Genomic DNA, 19089 nt, shown 5'->3' on the forward strand with positions numbered 1-19089 from the left:
AGTTCTAGCAGTTTCTGCTTAGAACACCAGGCTATTGCCCTGAGGAAAGCATGAGGATTGGAAGCCATGTGCACTGTGGTTTCACTGGCCTGCAGCATTTCTTCTATTGCCATCATTTTCATTAAAAGCACAGATTTCTACTCATCAGTCTTTGCTCAAAATCATCTTAAGAGCAACATATTTCCAAGTCCTATAAAGAAATGATGTCTTCCTTCTAGAAATAATATGAGGCATTTTTTCCCCTTTCTCTTTCTGAGAAAATCTCTCCCTGGCAACCATCAAAATTTGTCCTGTTGATTTTGACTCTCACTAGGATATTTGTAAACTTGAGAGAAGCAAAACTCTGCCGCCATTCTTGGTGGTCCATAGGGCATGGCCTTGCTGTGTGATTGCCACCGAGACAGCTCTGTAGGGCTGCTCCTTTGTAACAAGCACAGATGGTTCACCTGTCACAAAGTTACCTGTACATCATCTCACATCCACAGACCTATAAACCAGAATTTATTTCTGGATCTTGCTGCCAAGTTGGAAACATCGCCCATCTTGGAGAACTCTTGGTTTACATCCAAAGATGTAATGCTGTTTATCTTTGTAAACCCTTTCTCACACAGTTCCTGATGGCTACCAGTTAGTGAATGAATTTGTATACCGTTCATGTTTATTAATGTTCAGGAAAGTTAGTGTTAGCATCACCATTGATTGATTTGGAAGGAACGATTCATCCTTGTGATATACTTTTCTGGTTCATTGGAACGGCAAAAGTGGGAAATGCCACACACCATCCCACTGCGTGTTAGGCAGGGCACTGGCATTCTCTTACTGTTGCACCAGTCAGCACATGTCAGACACAGAATGTCACCCCATGTGGCCAAACTGGGTTCCTTGCTGGAGCCTTCTAACTTTGCTAACTTTATTAAAATGTTGAAGACATTAAAAGGAAAGGAAATCAGCCTGGTTCATTTGCTCCTCAATGTCCCTTCAGAGGGCTGGCCTGTTTGGAACCCCACTTCATTCTCCAAGCAGGAGAGAGGTGTCCCAGCACAAGACTGTCTGAGGCTGAACCACAGATGGTTATCGTGAAGGCACCTGCACTGTGTTCAGTTGTCAAGCATCCACAGCAGCAGGTTGGTGGCCGTGCTGCCCTCCTGGGTCCCCACGCTCCAGGAACTTGGCCGCTAAGGACACAGGAGTCCAGGTGGATTCACACGTTTATCACTTAGACAGCAGAAGTCAGACCAGCAGGGCAGCAGTTCCCCACCTCCTTAGCCCCCCACACAGGGTGATTCTGAAGCAGAGGGAGCAGCCGGCAGGTGGTCTGGGTGGTGGGTCACTGCGCTGGGGGAGCCGTCCCCCAGTTACAGCCAAGTAGTCTGACAGACACAGAAGCCTGCAGCTGTGCCCTGTGGGGGAGGGAGGGAGGTGGAAATCCTGTGCTCACCCAAAATGCGCGTGGTGCATGGGAAACGGTCTTGTGGCAGCCCCCACCCCACCCCCACATGAGGGAACATAAGTGAGAAATGGCTGCTTGGCAGCTGCCCACAAGACCGCTTGTCTCCCTTCACTTTGGGAGGAATTGCCAAGACCCGGGTCAGACTGCGGTTCTGCTTTGCCTTCCGTGGCCTGTGTGGGGACGTGCCAGGTTGCCAGCATGCTGTGGTGGAGACGTTCCCTGCGGAGTGCCCTGCCCGGCTCCCAGCGTGGGAGGAAGCTTCAGAAGCACAGCATCTGGAGCCCTCTGAAGCTGGGTAGGTGAAAATTTTGAGGTTTTTGAACTTCAGATATAATTTTATCTAAGATATGCTTCAGGGACTAATTTTACCTAAGATATGCTTCAGAATAGCCCCATCTTCCATCTTTGTGTGTGGCTTAACACACAAAGGCTTGTTTCTTTTTCACTGTACATGCCCAGCAAGAGTTGGCAGTGTTGGTGTGCCCCACACAGCCATTCAGGGACCCAGACTGAGGGCAGCAGCTTTTAACATCTTGTAGCTGCAGCATCTGCAACTCATGGTCCCCTCCTTCATCCCAACAGGAAAGGACACAGCCAGAAGGTCACGTACCAGCTCTTCCATCCTTTGCCTAAAAGTGACCCAAGTCACTTCTGCCCACAGCTTACTCAGAACTGTCATATGGCCCAAACTAATGCCCAGGCTGGGGAATGTCAGGGAACAGGTAGAATATTTAGGGAGCATATTGCCTTTGCCACAGATGGGCATTTCCCCAGAGTGAATCTACCGATCTGGCTGAGCACTCTTACAAATGGAGGGTAACCCCAAACCGGTTCACGTGGGAATGCTTTACATTCACAAAGTGCTTGCACAGTAATCGCCCTTAGAAAGAGGTAGAGAATCATAGATGCAGAGGGAGGGGTTTGCCCAAGGCTGGGACAGTATTCCAGTCTTCAGAACCTGCCGTCGGTCCATGCATGCTGCCTGGATGGAAATCCACACATGCTTCAGTCTATAGTGACCGTGGTAGATGCCAGGAAGATCATTTTGTACTTGTTCGTATTCAATGGATATCAAGTGGTAGGTAAACGCTGTCCTGCCTCATCGGCGACGTAGTGCTGTTCTTAGAACAGTTCGCATTCGCCATTGTGACCTGAAGTCTGCGGCCCAGGGAGCTGAGGCCTGTGCAGCCAGAGGGCGTGAGGCAGTGTCAGTCCTGCGGGTGCAGAACATCCTACCCTCCACACAAGTCTGAGCAGAGATTGGATTGCCGCTCCTCAGAGGCGCAAAGCAAGAGAGTGTAAAAATCAGAACTGTCATCATGCACTTTCTCTTACTCTGATGCTGATATCAGCTGGCTTTAAATATATTTTTAACCTTTCCTTTGGTGATAATTATTAAATTCTTACCCTAAAACTCACAACTGATTTCATTTTTTACACTTGAAATTAAAAAGACAGATCCCGGTTAAGTTAGCTGATGAAGACATGAAAGGAGTAATAAAATTATATTCAGTTTTCAGTGTTTCTCAAAGACCTGAAGGAAAACAGTCTCTGAATTTCATAGGATCTGTCAGTGATGAGAGAGATGTCAATATTCTGTTGAGGTGTAATTAAGAATTGATAATTTGGGGGAAAGCCTTGTAAACGGCCTTTCTCCAGTCTATGCAATTGTGACGTGATCACACGCAGCCCTGACAGTCCTGTTCATAGAAGCTGGGGAGGCCAGCAATTTATGTTGGCACTGCCGGAGCTCCAGCCAGAAACCATGTGTGAAAGGTTGAGGGGAGGGTGAAGAGAACACGTGTGTGCGGAGCCCCGCAGCTCGCCTTATCTGTGCCATCTCTGTGGGTGCGGCACCGGGGTGGTGCTCACTCTGGCTGTTGCAGCCAACCGGGAGAGAGTGGAGCTGTGTTGGTGCTTGAAATGGAATGCAGTATATTCCTTTTCTTTTTGTTTTCTCCTCCTCCCACCTCCAATCTCTCTCCCCTTTTGGAAACGGGAGGTCTTGAGGGACTGGAATCTCAGAGAAAACACTGAGAATGGCACTAAATTATAGCTGTCTAATTCAGGTACAGTCCTAAATCATATACCCCTGCGAGGTATAGTCCAGACACCTAGTATCTTTCCTGGCCTGTGAGAGGCAAGGACCGCAGTGAGGTGCACCAGGCAGTGTGATGTCCTCGGTCTGAGCAGCTGCGGTGGCAGAGGAGGAAGCAGCCGCTCTTGTTACATCATCAGCCTGTAGGGACAGGGAAGCCTGACAGAAATCGTTCTGCACAATGAGCATAGAATTCCTGCTGTATTCTCTACCACATATCTCCGGAAGAGAGGAGAGAGTTCTGTGAAAGGAGGACTTGGGAAATAGTGTACATTCCAGAGAATTATAAAGTGTTCTTTTAAATTTTCAAACAAACATGAAAGAATGAATTAGCTTCCCTTTGCCCATCCTCAGAAACCATCAGAATTTGGCCCATCTTGTTCCATCCACTACTCCATCGCTGCCCCTCTTTTATTTTTCAGTTGGAGAATTTTAAAGCAGATCCTAGATGTCATTTGAAGTACTTACTACTCCAGATCTCATAACTAGAAAGTGCTGACTCCCGGATTCAAGCCTCTGCGGTCTGGCTCCAGTACCTGTGCTGGGGGGAAAAGGTGGGGGTGAGAAACAGGACCACTGGGCAGACTGCTATGATGATGTTGTTATTAAAAAATCAGTGTAACTAACAGTCCTCCTGGGAACCTCCAAACTATTTTTGAATCTAGGTGCTCCACATAATTTCGTAAGGGTGTGAGTGTGTGGAGAGTGGGTGCAGGACTCAGTATTGAAAGTGTAGCAGCATTTCATTGATGCATTCATGAAACTCCAGTTTACTGCAGGGGCTGCTTATCTCCTGAAACATATTTGTAGAAATCACTATTTGCGGATGCACTCTGCTGCCAGTTCAAGAATTTAACAAAGCGGGGATCAAGCATAGGTGACATCTGACTGAAGGCCTGAGCCCGTGGGGGTCTCCCGCTGTACTCCCATCAAGTGTGAGGAGCAAACTCATTAACTGCAGCATTTCTGGAGTGATCAAAGGCTTGACACTTATTCCTGACTGTTTGAAAATACACCATTTTTAAGGAATATACAGAACTCAACTTAAATGACTGCTAATGCCTCAATGGCACTGAATCAACGATTTGAATTGGAACCCAAGCAGAGAGCTCAGATCCTGTATGAGGTCCTTTGTGATCTGTGAGGATCAAAGGGAGATCCTGGGGAAGGACGACGTGTCCTGCTTTTAAAGACCTGCCCCCTTTCTTTGCATGAGTGAGCCACCAAATCAGAACAGGCCAGATATACTAGACATGGGGCTGTGGAGCAATAGTGACCCCATCGGGAAGGCCTGCCCCGCCGGCGGGCTCCCTCCCTGGGCCTGGTGGGCTCCCTCCCTGGGCCTGGGGGCGCTGACGGGCTGGCTGCAGGTGCAACAGATGGCCCGGAAGCACTGGGTGTGGGCTCTAGAAGCCTCTGTGTGAAGTGGTCCTAATGTCCCTGGAGAGAAGGAAGGAGGAAGAGCTTTCAATGAACCTGAACACTGGTTACTCTTTCAGGTCAGCCAGCTGAACTCTCAGAAAGCCAAGAGGAGAGGGTGAGAGGCAGGATTAGTAAATTGTGATCACAAAGCTGCTAGGAAGAAAAAGACAGGGAGGGGACAGGAGGCCTGAGCACCTTGGAGCTAGAGTGGGCACCCCAGGTTTCTGTGTGGGCAGAAGTCTGCTGAAACAGAACATTCCTGAGGACTGCCTTTCTGTCTCTGCATCTCACCCTAACACTGGGGGCTGGAAGGTGAGCGGGAAGGAAAGACAATAATATCCAGAGACATTCTTAACAAAATAAAGGGAGGTTTCTGAAACCTGATGACTCCCCATTTCCCTCAGACCCTAGTGGAGTTTCCCACATTTTAGTGCAGTTTCCTAAACTTTGCACTCATTACAACCCTAAATTCTCTTCCCCCTAGGCACAGAGTAGACCCATTTCCTTCTCACAGTAATGCGTGGCCATAGACTGAGTTCCAGCCAGGGGAGTGTGGGCAGAAGGAGCATATTTTTTCTACGCCTGGAAGTAAAAACCTCCCAATTCTTTGTCTTGCTTTTTCTGTGTTTTCCTGGTCTTCAGACCAAACATGCTCAAAGTGATCTTAGAATCCATGTGTTGAAGAAGGGAGAGACTTTGTCATTCTTAGTCCCTGGATGAATACGTGGAAAACTACCACAGATCAGAAACATATTATTGGAATTTTCATAAGCAAGAAATAGGTTCTGTTGTGTTAAGCTACTGAGATTAGGGAAGAGGGGTGCTTGTTAAAGCATCCGGATGTTATCCACTCTACTACAAATCTTTTTCCTGTTCTTATCTGTATATAACCTATACTGCCACTTATTTTTAAATCAGTTCACTTTTGTGAATTTTTACTTTAAAATTAAACTTTATTTCATTATCACAAATGGAAAACAGTATCACTATGAATAGAAGGTAGCTCTAAAAATACATAGGCTGAAAACAAAATAACATTAATCATTTCTAGATAGATGCAGTTGCCTGGAGAAGGTTTTTCATATGAGACCTGCTTTCTCTATGTTTGAAAGGAGGAAAGTAGCCGCTATTAGAAAAGTGTCAAAGGCATATTAGCACCAAACTGAGATTTATTCCTTGACAGACTCAGAAGTGCTGACAAAGAACTGAAAATAACTTCCCCTTAGTGTGGTTCAGTGCTATTTAATGTTGTGTCTCAGCTATGTGAAGTCATCTGGTTTACTAGTGGTACACGTCTGCACTTGGGAAACAAAGACTGACTAAGTACAGACCAGATGTGAATGAAGGCTTGAGGATGAGTAGAAAGAACTGTCTCCACAATAAAATATACTTACTGGTGCATGATAAGTAGCAGCATGATTCTTGCAGGAGTGGGGTAAAATGAGACTGAAAGATGCAGAAAGACTTGGCAGCCTACAGTATAACATTTAAAGTTTAGATTCCATATATATATATATATATGCATTTTTAAAAATTGAGGTATTTGTGGGTTCTACCTCTAGTGTGATGGAGTAAGCTTTGAATATACTAATTATCCACAGACAATGAGTATAAACTCAGTCCAAATATAAAAAAATAGCTACCTGAAGGTTTTGAGAGTGAAAAAAGGCAGGCAGGTTTTGAAGAGCAGTAGGTGTCTGGAAGAAGGATCTGTAATGGGGTGAGTTGTCCATTTTCACAGCTCTGGTCTGGAAGCAGGCTGCAGTTGTGTCCTGTCACAAGACAGCTGAAGCTCGGATAAAAATTGCCCTCTTTCTTGCCTGAGTTAACAAGAGGACAGAGGCTGGTGTGACTGCAGCTACCTGAGATTGAAAGGGGAGTACAAGCAAGGAGAGAATCTGACAAGGAGAGCTCTGAGTTGTAGGTGTAAACTGCTCAAGTCTCTGGGTGACTCCTGGACAGACCCAAAGCATCACAGGTAAAGATAAAAGACCTTAACTGAGATTTGATCTGTTATCTACTGTAGGTAAGACAAAGTTGGTAGCTTAACAAAGTTAATTGCCTGTTAAAATAAACATTAACACTATTCAGAGCAATATAACAAACTCTGGAGTCTCCACACACAGAACACAAATTGTATAATCCACTGTATAACCCAAAGTTAATGGACTACAAAGAACTAGGTCACATTTTCAAGAGAAAAATGGTCAAAAGCCAACCCTGAGATGATCCACATTTTGGATTCATCAGATGATGATTTTAAAGCAATTCATATAATTGAGATAAAGGAAAATGTTCCTGTAACAAATGTGTGAAAGTATAGGAAATTTCAGTAGGAAAATTGGTATAAAAAAGAACAAAAAACAAAACAGCAGCAGAAACACAGAACCCAAGACTGGACTAACAGTTACCAAAGGGAAAGGGACTGGGGAGGTTGTGTGGGAAGGGAGGGATAAGGTGGGGCAGAAGAAAGGGGGCATTACAATTAGCATGTATAATGTGGGGGGGGGTCACGGGGGGGGCTGTGCAACACAGAGAAGACAAGTAGTGACTCTACAGCATCTTACTACACTGATGGACAGTGACTGTAATGGGGTTTGTGGGGGGGACTTGGTGATGGGGGGAGTCTAGTAAACATAATGTTCCTCATGTAGTTGTGGATTAATGATACCAAAAAAAAGAAGAACAAAAGGGAAATTTTAGAGCTAAAAAAATACAGTATCTTAAAAAACACTCTGCATACGGATCTATAAAAAGAATATGAAAATGGTGTTCCCTAAGATTCCTTCAGACTTTAAAAGGCTGTGGTTCTAAGTAAATATGGAATAATTCCACAATTATGGAGATGAAAATTAGGCAGTTTCAGGTAAAGGAAGTTATTTAACATGCATCTTCTGTGGAGTATAGATTGTCTTTTCTTAAAAATAGCTGCTTGCAAGTTACAAGTCAAGGATTACTGTTGGAGTCTCAAAGGAAGCTTGTAATATTAGTAGTGGGTAAATGGGATCTGATGTCCAGGATATTTGAGTTTTCTTAATAAAGTCATTGTTTGCTACACAATAATGACTAACATTTATCACATACCTACTATGTGCCAGGCACTGTAATGGACTCGATACATGTCATGTATCTTTTATTACTCAAAACGATGCAAATAAGAAAAGTCATAATTTCCCTATTTAATAAATGGGAGAACATGTGCAGGGAGGTCAGGGCAACTAACTTGTCTTACACCGTGTAGTTAATGATGGTTAGCTAGGGTTTGAACCCCTTCCTGTATATCACATGTCCTCCTCTTTGGAATTTATCAAATTTAAATGTTGACATCTTCTTTGTCATCATCATCATCCATAGATATTTTTGAGCATTTCAGAATAATAAGTTACAACAAGATACGTGATCCAGTGGTGATGGTAGGGGTAGCACACGCCTTCCCAAGAGTCCAAGGAGCTAAAAGCTCTTTTGCCCATCCTCCTCTAATTCTATCTTAAAACAATTAACCTACTTAAATCTAACAGTATTTGCCAACGTGATTTGTTATTTTCCGCTATTTGGAGAAATAAACCGAGGCCCAAATGAATGGTAGTGTCAGAGGCAGGTGTAAAGTCACACGGCTGGGTCAAATCCAGCTGAGGCCTTCTCTTACCTTTAAATTTTGAATCTCTAGTCTAAAACCATAGTGGTAAGGACATGTTTTTTGAAGTGTTCCAGGATTAAGCTGGCTCCTGGCAAAGTTTGGGTAGTGAAAGGATGGGAATAGCATCTACATAAGCCCGTCACATATTCTCCTGTCTCATGTCTGGAATGTCATGGCAGGATATCAGATTGGTAGTGACATTTACAGGAGATGGAACATTTTTAATTGGAAAGATGGGTTTTTAAGACATTACTGAAACCGAATTCTAAGTTTAATTAGAACCATATAACCTTCTAAAGGTGTGAAGGAACCTCTAAATCTTAGAGAACACCATTCTAATACTGTCTTTTAATAGGTGTTTTCAACAAGAGATGTTTAACGTCCACTTCAGAGGGAGGCATATACAGTCAGTCATCCCAGAAGCAGGGCTACCATTCAGGTGACCTCTAACCCTCAATTTAGAGCATCCCTAACCATGCTTTCCTACTTGAAGGAATAAGCTCTTTGCCAGCCTTCCTTTTATGTCTTTTGAACTATTATCCCTGAAAACATACTTAAAATGAAAATGTGCTTATTGTAGTTTAGTTTTTTTTAACCCATCTTGAGACAAGTTATTATTCGAAGATGATTAGTGAACTTGAAGAGGGGGAGAAATTTAAAGGAGGAACTTCACTGATTTTAATAATCTTGATTAGTTTTGCCAAAAGTGTAAATACTGTCCTTGAATAAAATACCCAGCAACATTCAAAACTTTCTTTGATCTGCTGTTGTACTAGATTTGATTGGAATCAAAGGTTGTAACCTTTTCAAGCCATATCACTGTGAAATATAGCAAAATCCCTAGTAAGTTTCCAAAATATATCATAAAACATGACTTACGTAGAAATTTTTAGGAGAGACAGTTGTTACTAAGCCATTATTCCAAGTTAAAGCTAATAGGCACAGGAGTCCCTTAGGGTTCAGGTTATGTACAACTGGGCGACCCTTCTTAGATGTTCTGTCCAAGAGTTTGCATTAAAAGCAAAGGAAAAGCCACAAAACTAATTGATTATACATATATAAGACCATTTTTCAGATTAAAGTTTAGATTTATTGATTTGAAAAGGATCAATCATAAAAATAGGATTTGACATCATATACTAAGATATTGGCATTGATAAGTTCCTCAACAATTAAAATGAGAATTTCTGTGCAGTGTTTGAATTTGCTAGGAAAAAGAAAAGATTTGCAGTAGCATGTAATACCCATGTCATCTTGCTTTGTTTGCCTTGAGAACTACAGAGAAGCCCCTATATTCTGCCTCAACGTATTCCTGGCAACAGTGCCACAAAGTGCTTTATTTTAAAACAGAGGTTTGTCTAAGAGAATATCATTATGGAAGGGGCAGCCCTTCTGAACAAAGACTTGGCATCATATAAACCATCTGACAGTAAGCTATAAAAAACAGACATGAAATACAGACGGAAATCCCACTATTATAAAGCTTCTATGGCAGTTGATTTTTACAAGAGGTCCTTGTGTACTAGGAACTGGTACCCAGAGCTCTTCACACTGTATTGTAAGTGAGATTGTAGGAATGGAAGTCCCTTGCATAGCCCCAGCGTAAATTTGGTACCAGGTCATTGTAATCTCCAGTCAGAACAAATATTAAGCATCTGTTTGCTCTCCAAGGTGACATTTCTGCCTCTAAAATATTATGTCTCAATTTACAGTGTTTACTTCTGATAGGAAAGATTGTGAAAGAATGACATGGACTGTGTAGTACTGGAAGACGGAGGCTTCTTCCAGAGGTGTCTGAGTAGTTCTCCTACCCGCCTTTGATTTCCAGGGGAGTCAGGCATTCACAAACGACCCTCTCAATCTCAGGTTGCGTCCTAAGTGCTGCAGCGGGGACTCCTAAGTCTCTGTCACAGCGGTGGTGACGGTGAGGGAGGATGGTGATGAGCTTGTTAAGAATACATGCTCTCGGCGCCTCCGGCCGCGCAGAGCTGTTCCCCGCGCTCAGCGAGCGGACCCGCTTCCTGTCCCCAGGGGGCAGCGGCCGCGGCCTGTCCCCCGCGGGGACAGCTCGGCGCCCGCGCCGCTCCTCCTGTCGCTGCGAGTGGCCGGCTGACCAGCGGGCGGCCAGGGCCTGCAGTCGCCGTTCCCGGGTCTCTGCGCCCGCGGGGGCCGCCCGAGCCGCCCACGGCGCCCCTGGGCCTGAAGCCCACCTGCAGCGTCTGCAAGCCCACGTCGTCCTCCGTGGGGAAGCAGGGCCCGAAGGGGGCGATCCTCCGCCACCGCGGCGCGGGCCGGGGCGGCGCGGGCTGCGGGGCGCCGGCTCGGGGCGGTCGGTGGGACTGGGGGCGGCGGCGAGCCCCGCGCTGCACCTCGGCCGCCGCTCCGCAGAGCAGCGGGAGCGGGGGCGGCAGGCGGAGGGAGCAGGAAACTCACAGCAGGTCTGCTCGGCTCAGAGACACTGAATGCAAATCTGCTCCAGCTGCTGAAAAAAAAGTTTCCACCGAAGGAAAAGGCAGAAGACATATTTTTAAATTAAAAAATCCCATCAAAGCTCCTGAGTCTGTTTCTCCCATAATCACTGCAGAATCAATCTTTACAAGGGAGTGTATTACCAAATTGGAGATGTTGTTTCTGTAATTGATGAACAAGATGGAAAACCTTAACTGTGCTCAGATCAGGGGTTTCATCCAGGACCAGGATTGGGAGAAGAGCGCAGCACTGACGTGGCTCATCCCCACTCTCTCTCTAGCCCCAGGGATCCTGCGTCCCACATCACAGGACTAGAGGCGGATCTTCCAAGGAAGATGGAATACTTGGAATTTATCTGTCATGCACCTTCTGAGTATGTCACGTCACGTTCATCACCATTTCCCACAGTTCCCACCAGACCAGAGAAGGGCTGTATTTGGACTCATGTTGGACCTACTCCTGCAATAACTATGAAGGAAACAGTTGCCAGTCGTTTGTAGTTTCAAAGGTAAGACTGATTTCCAGTTATCTTGTATTTATAGTACTACAGGATATTCCACATGTTTCTTTTAATGACATTCTTAGATAGAAAAATGACTCAAAAGTTTTTCCCAACTACCCAGTAATAATTAGCTCATTTATTGCTAGTCACTTGAGAAATTAAAAGGGATAGCAAAGAATTAAATACATTTTCAAGTTAAATACTACATTCTGTATGTGTATCTTCACAGGCAAAAGCTATCATTTCCAGAGATCATTAGGAACTGGTAGTGTCTATTTTTCTCCATAATTTATATCTAGAAACTCACTAAATGGATTGTATTTTTCTATAAGAACAAAAAATTAAGGTAAATTAATTAAGGTACCACGGGGAAGGCAGGATAGCACAGAGAAGACAAGTAGTGACTCTATAGCATCTTGCTACGCTGATGGACAGTGGCTGTATGGGAGTATGTGGTGGGGACTTGATTATGGGGGGAATATAGTAACTACAATGTTGCTCATGTGATTGTATATTAATGATAACAAAAAAAACCCAAAAAAAATTAATTAAGCTACATCTAACAGTATCTATCACAAAGTTACACAAGCTTTAATTTCTTCATCTAGAAAATGCTAAACAGCCTGTTGGCTGCTTTAACCTTAAAGAAACTGATTGGTGGATTATTTTATTATCCCCAAGCTTTTTAAAACTTCCTTTTAATTCTTCTGTAGCAAACAGGGATTCAGAATCATTTTGTTGCTCTTAATGGATCTGTTCTCCATTGTTCTCTCTTACCTTCTTAGTCAAAACAAGGCTTCCAATCAAATCATAAAATTTTCTGGTGCTAACAGGCAACTTCACTAAAAGCACCAGGGAAACCAGTGTTCAGGCATCTCACTGGGTAGTTTCCTGACTACCATTAGAACAACGTGGGCAGTCATACAAATGATTAAATAGGTCATTAGCATCAATATCTTTAAAAAGTCTACCCCAAAGTTAAACCTTCTGCTTTTAGACTCCTAATAACAGGCCTAAAACAAACATCTTATACTTACAATGCCTGTTGTTCAGGAAATTGTCCAGAATTCAGGTACAGGTTTTACTTCGGGTGCAGGTCAGCTAAGTAAGGGAGTGTGAAAATGGGAGGAAGTGGGGATTGCACACACTTGCCTCCCTTTGTATCCTGACTTAAGCAGCACTTATCAACCCCAGGAGGATTTGTGAGAATCTAACAATCAGAATGATTTCGAGCTGTAGCAGTTTTAACTGTAAACATTTTTCTACACAGTCATGATTTGTGTGTTGAACAGAAGTGACTGTAGATAATTCTATGTACATAGTTACCTCTTTGTACACAAAAATTACAGTGAAATTGTAAATAAACGTCAATATTCAAACTTTTGGATTAAAATATTTTTTATAATGCAAAAAAAAAAAAACACTTAACTCTGCTTCTCTACCTTTGCCTCTTCTGCCGTCACGGTTACTCAGATATCCTACCTCAGTGGCTCACCTCCAGACATATTCCTCTCTCTTCACACTGCAGAGTGACCAGGAAATACTCAACGAAGTGCTTTTTTCTCTTTCCTACCCACGGGGTCTATTTGACATCTCCCAGCAATGTGAGGGTAGGCTAAGTCTGCTTCTGGCTCTTGATCCTTCAGGACTGGCCCGGTTGGGCAAGGCCAGGGTTGCCTGGGGGGACGTTACTCATCCCGGGCTCAGGTAAGAGGGCCCAGGTTGGGAGGCGGCACACCCAGGGGGGACGCCGAGGGAGCAGGGCGCACCATGGACCTGGCCGGAAGAGCAGGCGCCCGCGCAGTGATCTGGACTATAGTCTGGCTGCTGCTGTCACTGCTGCTCCGAGAAGGTGGGTCTGATGCCTCGAAGGGGCGGAGCGGGTAGAGTGGGGTCTCTAGGGAGGAGGGTCCCTTCACCGCCTGCAGAGAGGGTCGTGAGAAGGGATCCATCACTGAGCCGATTCAGCTGTGGGGAGAGTTCTCCCATCTTCAGTGGAGAACTGTGGGAAGGTGTCCCTATTCATGGCAGGGATCCTCCACCTGAGTATAAGGGAGCTGTGGAAGAATGCTCCCGCCGCAGGCACAGGGGCTTAAAGGAAATGTGCCACAGTGTATCTCATGGCACCAGATTTGTGGAATGGTTTTCCTTACTCCTGTCCTGGAAAAGGGTGTGCAAAAGGAATGGCTCGGCCGGGAACGGAGGGCGTGGGAAGGGCTATTTCTCCTTTGGGGCAGGAGGCTTCAGTAGGGATCACGCAGTCCCACTGGGCCCTGCACCCCCAGGAGCGCAGGCCCTGGAGTGCTACAGCTGTGTGCAGAAAGCAGATGACGGGTGCTATCCGCAGAAGACCAAGACCGTGAAGTGCGCGCCCGGCGTGGACGTCCGCACAGAGGCCGTGGGGGCGGCGGAGACCAGTAAGTGGGGGCCCCTGGTCCAGGCATACCCCTTCAAGCTCCTCCAGCTAGGCCCCGCCTCCTTATAGCCCACCCCGCCCCCTGAATTTGGCCACACCCCGTCAACGCAGCCCCATCCCTCCCATTGAGCCGGGCCTGAGTCCTTCGTCGTAACCAAGCATTAAGGTTTTGAGGGGTGCGGGGCTGAGGGGGTGAATTGGGAGAGCCCGGATCTGGTACCTCGTCCTCTTCGGAGGCACACCCTGTCCATTTCCGCCCAACTACTGAGAGCCCTTCTCCAGTCTGTCCTGCCAGAAGCCTCTCCTCCCCAAACAGCCTCCCCTACCCATCGGGCTCCCTGGTGATAGAGATCCCTCTAGGTCCTCTTAGGTTCCTTAGACTGAGACTCCACCCCGCCGACCCGTCCTCGAGGGATCCCGCCTCCATCTGAGGCCAGGGCTCCTAGGAGGCCCCATCCCTCTCTGATCCTGTGCCTTTTTGACAGTCGCTTAGCTCTTTCTGAAGTTGCTTTCTGCGGTTTTGCCCCCCTGTGGCTCTCCTGCATCCCTGGCTCTGTCCAGCGTCTGTCAACCTGTACGTCCCCTCGGAGTCAGCCCTCTGAAGTTGCGCCCCTCTGTCTGTGATTCTTTCCCCTCCAATCTGCTCTTTCGGAGGCCCCAGCCCTCCGACTCTGGGCTGGCGATCCTCGGGTGCAGATCTACTGCAGGCCCCGCCCCCAATGCCCTGCCCGCTGACCCCTCCCCTCCCCCTTCGGCAGTGCAGGGCTGCAGATCGGGACTCCAGGGCAAGAATGACCGCGGACTGGACCTATACGGGATGCTGGCCTTTATCCAGCTGCAGCAGTGCTCCCAGGACCGCTGCAATGCCAAGCTCAACCTCACCTCGCGAGTACTCAGCCCCGCAGGTAGGACCAGGGGAGCAACCACGCAGACTGAGGGGCTGGGAGTGATCACGTGCTGTAGGCGGGAGAGCGAGGCAGGGCTGGGGGCGGGGCCATGAGGCAGGAGGCGGAGCTTCACTGCTCTAAGCGCCAGGAGGCTGGAGCGGGGGCGGCCCGCCCACGGGGTGGGCAGGGCTATTCCCCAGGTGGGCCCGAGGTTGAGCTGGGCATCCGTTTAGGAGTGGAGATGTGGACCAGAGGGACCCGGAGCAGAGCTTCTCGACCTTTCTTTCCTACTCAATCCCCTCTCAGGCAATGAGAGTGCATCCGAGCCCAACGGTGTCGAGTGCTACAGCTGCGTGGGGCTGAGCCACGAGGCGTGCCAGGGTACGGTGCCGCCTGTCGTGAGCTGCTACAACGCCAGCGACCGCGTCTACAAGGGATGTTTTGATGGCAACGTCACCTTGACGGCAGGTGAGAGAGCCCGGGAGCTCGAAGCTTACAGGGGTTGCGGTAGCTTTTCTCAGGTCTCTTGGTTGCTTGGAGTCCTTTCCCCAAAGGGCTCTCCCTCCAGCACATTCTGGGAATCGTTGGCCTAAGTGTGCGTCTTGACCCAGAGCACTTGAGAAATGTGCTGTCCCTAATAGGGCATGGGGATACTGGTGCTTTTGTCTGCAGTGCTTTGGGGAAATATGTTTCCTGCCAGGTGCAGGGTGCGACGAGGTGCTTTCGGAAACGTATTTCAGCTTCCAGGCTTCTGCCCGGGCATTTTGTGGAGTATAGTTTTCATTCCTTAAAACCCGGGTTAGCACCTGCACCTAACTACTTAGAAGAGATGCTCCGCCGGCCTCCTGGCGTCTGCCAGGTGTGTTCTGGGAGGTGTAGTTCTGACTCTAAGACTGCATTTTGTCTGGGCTGGGTGGGAGGGATGAAGGGGAAGTTTGTCCCCTCTGGTCGTGTGAGAGGTGTAGCCCTGCCCAAACCTTTCTTACGAGGCATTGTGGCGCTCCCAGTTCCGCTCACATGCTTCAGCGTGTGGCCTGAATCGAGACTTGGATTAGTGGATGCAGAGCCTGTCTATCTCGTGTTTTGGTGGTTCTGCCCTCATTTTACTCGCGTTTCATTCTGGCTCTGCCTGCCCCCCCTCTCTCCAACCGCGTACCTACCAGTGTCTCCCTCCTGCAGCTAACGTGACTGTGGCCTTGCCTGTCCGGGGCTACGTCCTGGACGATTTGTACCCCCGGGATTCCGTGACAGGCCCGGGATTTACCCTCAAAGGCTCCTGCTGCCAGGGATCCCGCTGTAACTCCGACCTCCGAAACAAGACCTACTTCTCCCCGCGGTTCCCGCCCGTTGTCCTGATGCCGCCTCCTCAGCCCACCACTCTGGCCCCGACAACCTCTGTCACTACTTCCACGCCACCCCCGACCACCCGCACCTCCACCTTGAAGCCCCCTCCAGCCCCAACCAGCCGGACTCCTCCACAGGAAGCAGAACCCGAGATCTCCCAGGATGAGGACTCCAGGGTGGCCGAAAGTGCTGCTGGCCACCAGGACCGTAGTAATATGGGGCAGTACCCCACACAAGGTGGACCCCATAACAAAGGCTCTGCAGTGCCTTCCGCTGTGTTGGCGGCCCTTCTGTTGGCTGTGGCTGCTGGCACCCTGCTCTGAGCTTCTCCACTGGGAAACCTCCCTCCTGTCCTAGTTCCCTGGCCCTGGGCACCTTCTCTTCCCATTACTTCCCTTTCCTGGCCCAGCCCCTGTTCTTCCAGTCTCACCCAGTCTCCCCAGCTTCCGCTGCACTGGTTTGCGGCTTCGGGAAATAAAAGTTACTGTTGTGTATCTCCTGCAGGGTGTCCTAGCTTTTTGAGGGCAGTGAGTGGATTCCCTTTATCCTTGTCTCTCCCTCATCTCCACATGGTGCCCGGAGCAGAGAGGTCAGAGCTGTGACAGGGAAGGTGTGAGAGGCAGTGCGAAGCCTCCCATTTGCTTTCTCTCAGTCCAGCTGGAATATGGGGGGCAGCAAGGATTTACGGTTCCTTCCTCTGATGGCTGCTGCACCTGCACCCCATCTTCGTGGGAATTATTTTGGCGTCTTCTTACTAGACTGTGAGCTCCTCAAGAGCAGGGACCGGGCCTTGTGCCTCCTTATGGTCTCTTTCTGGCACAGAAAGGCCTCAATAAAAATTTAATTACTTTGTATAGTGTTTTAAAGGAGTCATTTCTATCTCATTTCTTACACTAACTTCTTGAAGCGGAGCTGGGCAGAAATGCCAAGACCTTCAGCAGGTAGAGAAGCTGAGATCTAGAGCCGCAGCCATGGGGGAAGGCGGGGTTTGAACCTCTTGTGTGTCCTGGGGTTTAGCCAGCCTGTGGGCGATTCCACTGTGAGGGGCGCGTGGGTGAAAGCAGTGTCGGGTGAATGGAGCTCCTGGCAGTGTTTGGGAGCAGAGGGGAGCTCCATCTACTGGTTTGCGCACATCCCCAGGCCTCAGCTGCCTTGCCGTATGTCTCATTTCTTCAGACTCATCAGGGGCCTAGCCACTGCCTCCCACTTGTCCAGAGGGCTTGAGGTGCTGCAGTCAGTCTTTGCTTGCTGTTGGGGACCTGGAGTCTGAGCCCCACCTCCGTCTCCTCCGATCAAATGAAAGTGTAGAGGCCTCAGGGAGGAAAAGCCTGGCTTGGGAATGGGAGGCCCTGGCAGGCTTGGGGACTGCTTGAGGGAAGGGCGGCCAGATGCAGGGAATAGGAGATAATAACAGTAACACTGTGATATCACTATTAATAGGGAATAGCATGAGAAAACAATAGTAAATGATCTTAGTAACAAAATAGGGAATTCATGAGAGCACAAGCATCATCAGCCACAGAGCATCAGTAACAGTAACTATAGTTCTAGGAATGTTGATCATTGCAAAAGAATTCTTAGCCACGGAGGCCAGGCCTATTCTAAGGGTGTTTGCATCCATCATGTTTTAATTTTTTGTATACCTTCTCAGAGTGGATGATTGGGGAAACCGAGGCTCAGATGGCAAAATAACCAACAGCAAGTAGTACATTTATCATGTGCCAGGTACTCTTTCAAATGCTGTACTTGAGTTAACATAACCTACACAACCATCTCACGAGGTAGGTATCAGCCGTCTGCATTTTACAAGATGAGAAACCAGGCCCAGAGAGGTTGATAAACTTGCCCTAGGGTACCCAGCGAATAAACAGTGGAGCCATAACTTTTCCCTCAGCTTGACTGAATTTAGGCTTATTCCTGCTTCTTAAACCCCTCACCTTTCTTTCATCCGGAGCCTTCCAGAATTCAGATGGCCTAGCCACAGAGACCCCAGACATCCTTTTTCTTAGATCATTTACTTTAGAAAACTTGTCGTTATAAAGTCTTTCTCTGTTGTTTTGAAAAGTAGGTAAATCTCCTTAAAAAGCCTCTTGCCAGTTTTACAGTCCAGGAAATGTCTTTCTCAGACCTGGGAACCTTCTCTTTGAAATGTAAACATGAAAGGAGCTACCCCTTCTGTCTCCCAGTTTCCCCTAACTTTGCGGATGCCTTTCTTCAAGTAGTAAACTACCTCCTGTCCTGAAGATGTGAGTAGGTTTCCTTTCCCCGAGGTCACAGCCAATCAGCAAACCCAGACAACCCGCTGGCTCCCCAAGCCCAACTCTTAAAAAGCCCACTGCCCTTTGTTTCAGTTGAGTTGAGCTCAGACTGAGTGCTGGCCTCTCTCCCCTGCTGTGCAATGCATGAGACGTCCTTGCCTGTTTAATTCGTTGGGTACAGTTTTTCTTTGACAATCATGAGCTTTCAACCTGATGTTCCACAGCTTCAGGCCGACCACTAGGTAACTGAGCTGTTTTTGCCACCTCAGCAGTGTAGGGCTGAGGCGGCCCAGGTTCCTGAGGGTGCTGGGGCTGGAACTTCATCACCTTCACTCCATGGGGGCTTTTTCTGTTCTTTGAAGGAAGTTCTAAGGTGGGAAAAAGACTCTGGGATACCCCGCTTGCGTAGCTCAGCCTAGGGCTCCTTTCTGACCTGAAGTCTCCGGGACCCCCATGGCCTGCTGAGGCCTGCGGTGGGCGGCCATACCACAGCCTTAGAGCTGAAACAGGTGTTGAAGAATAACATTTTTAAAAAGGTAAAATCACAGCTCTTGCAGATAGAAAATGAACACCTGTCGAAGATTTTATTTAACTTATTTTAATGAG

The 19089-nt window shown here is 47.6% G+C and overlaps 1 protein-coding gene and 1 pseudogene across 3 annotated transcripts in view; both read left to right on the forward strand.

Annotated features, from left to right (window-relative positions):
* The first annotated feature begins 10208 nt into the window (after window positions 1-10208).
* Window positions 10209-13223, forward strand: LOC140845102 (GATA zinc finger domain-containing protein 1 pseudogene; annotated as a pseudogene).
* The window catches only part of LOC140845101 (ly6/PLAUR domain-containing protein 3-like), a 64152-nt gene continuing 58088 nt past the window's right edge, over window positions 13026-19089 (forward strand). Inside the window, exons 1-5 of one of the 3 annotated variants that reach the window (XM_073218853.1) lie at window positions 13026-13430; window positions 13864-13995; window positions 14753-14899; window positions 15188-15349; window positions 16061-17077. In XM_073218853.1, coding sequence (XP_073074954.1) covers window positions 13349-13430; window positions 13864-13995; window positions 14753-14899; window positions 15188-15349; window positions 16061-16548 — 1011 coding nt within the window. In that variant the 5' untranslated portion in view covers window positions 13026-13348 and the 3' untranslated portion in view covers window positions 16549-17077. The other 2 variants (XM_073218852.1, XM_073218854.1) reach the window with 2 other exon arrangements.

Source organism: Manis javanica, chromosome 12 (genome assembly GCF_040802235.1).
Source record: "Manis javanica isolate MJ-LG chromosome 12, MJ_LKY, whole genome shotgun sequence".
NCBI classification, from domain to species: domain Eukaryota; kingdom Metazoa; phylum Chordata; class Mammalia; order Pholidota; family Manidae; genus Manis; species Manis javanica.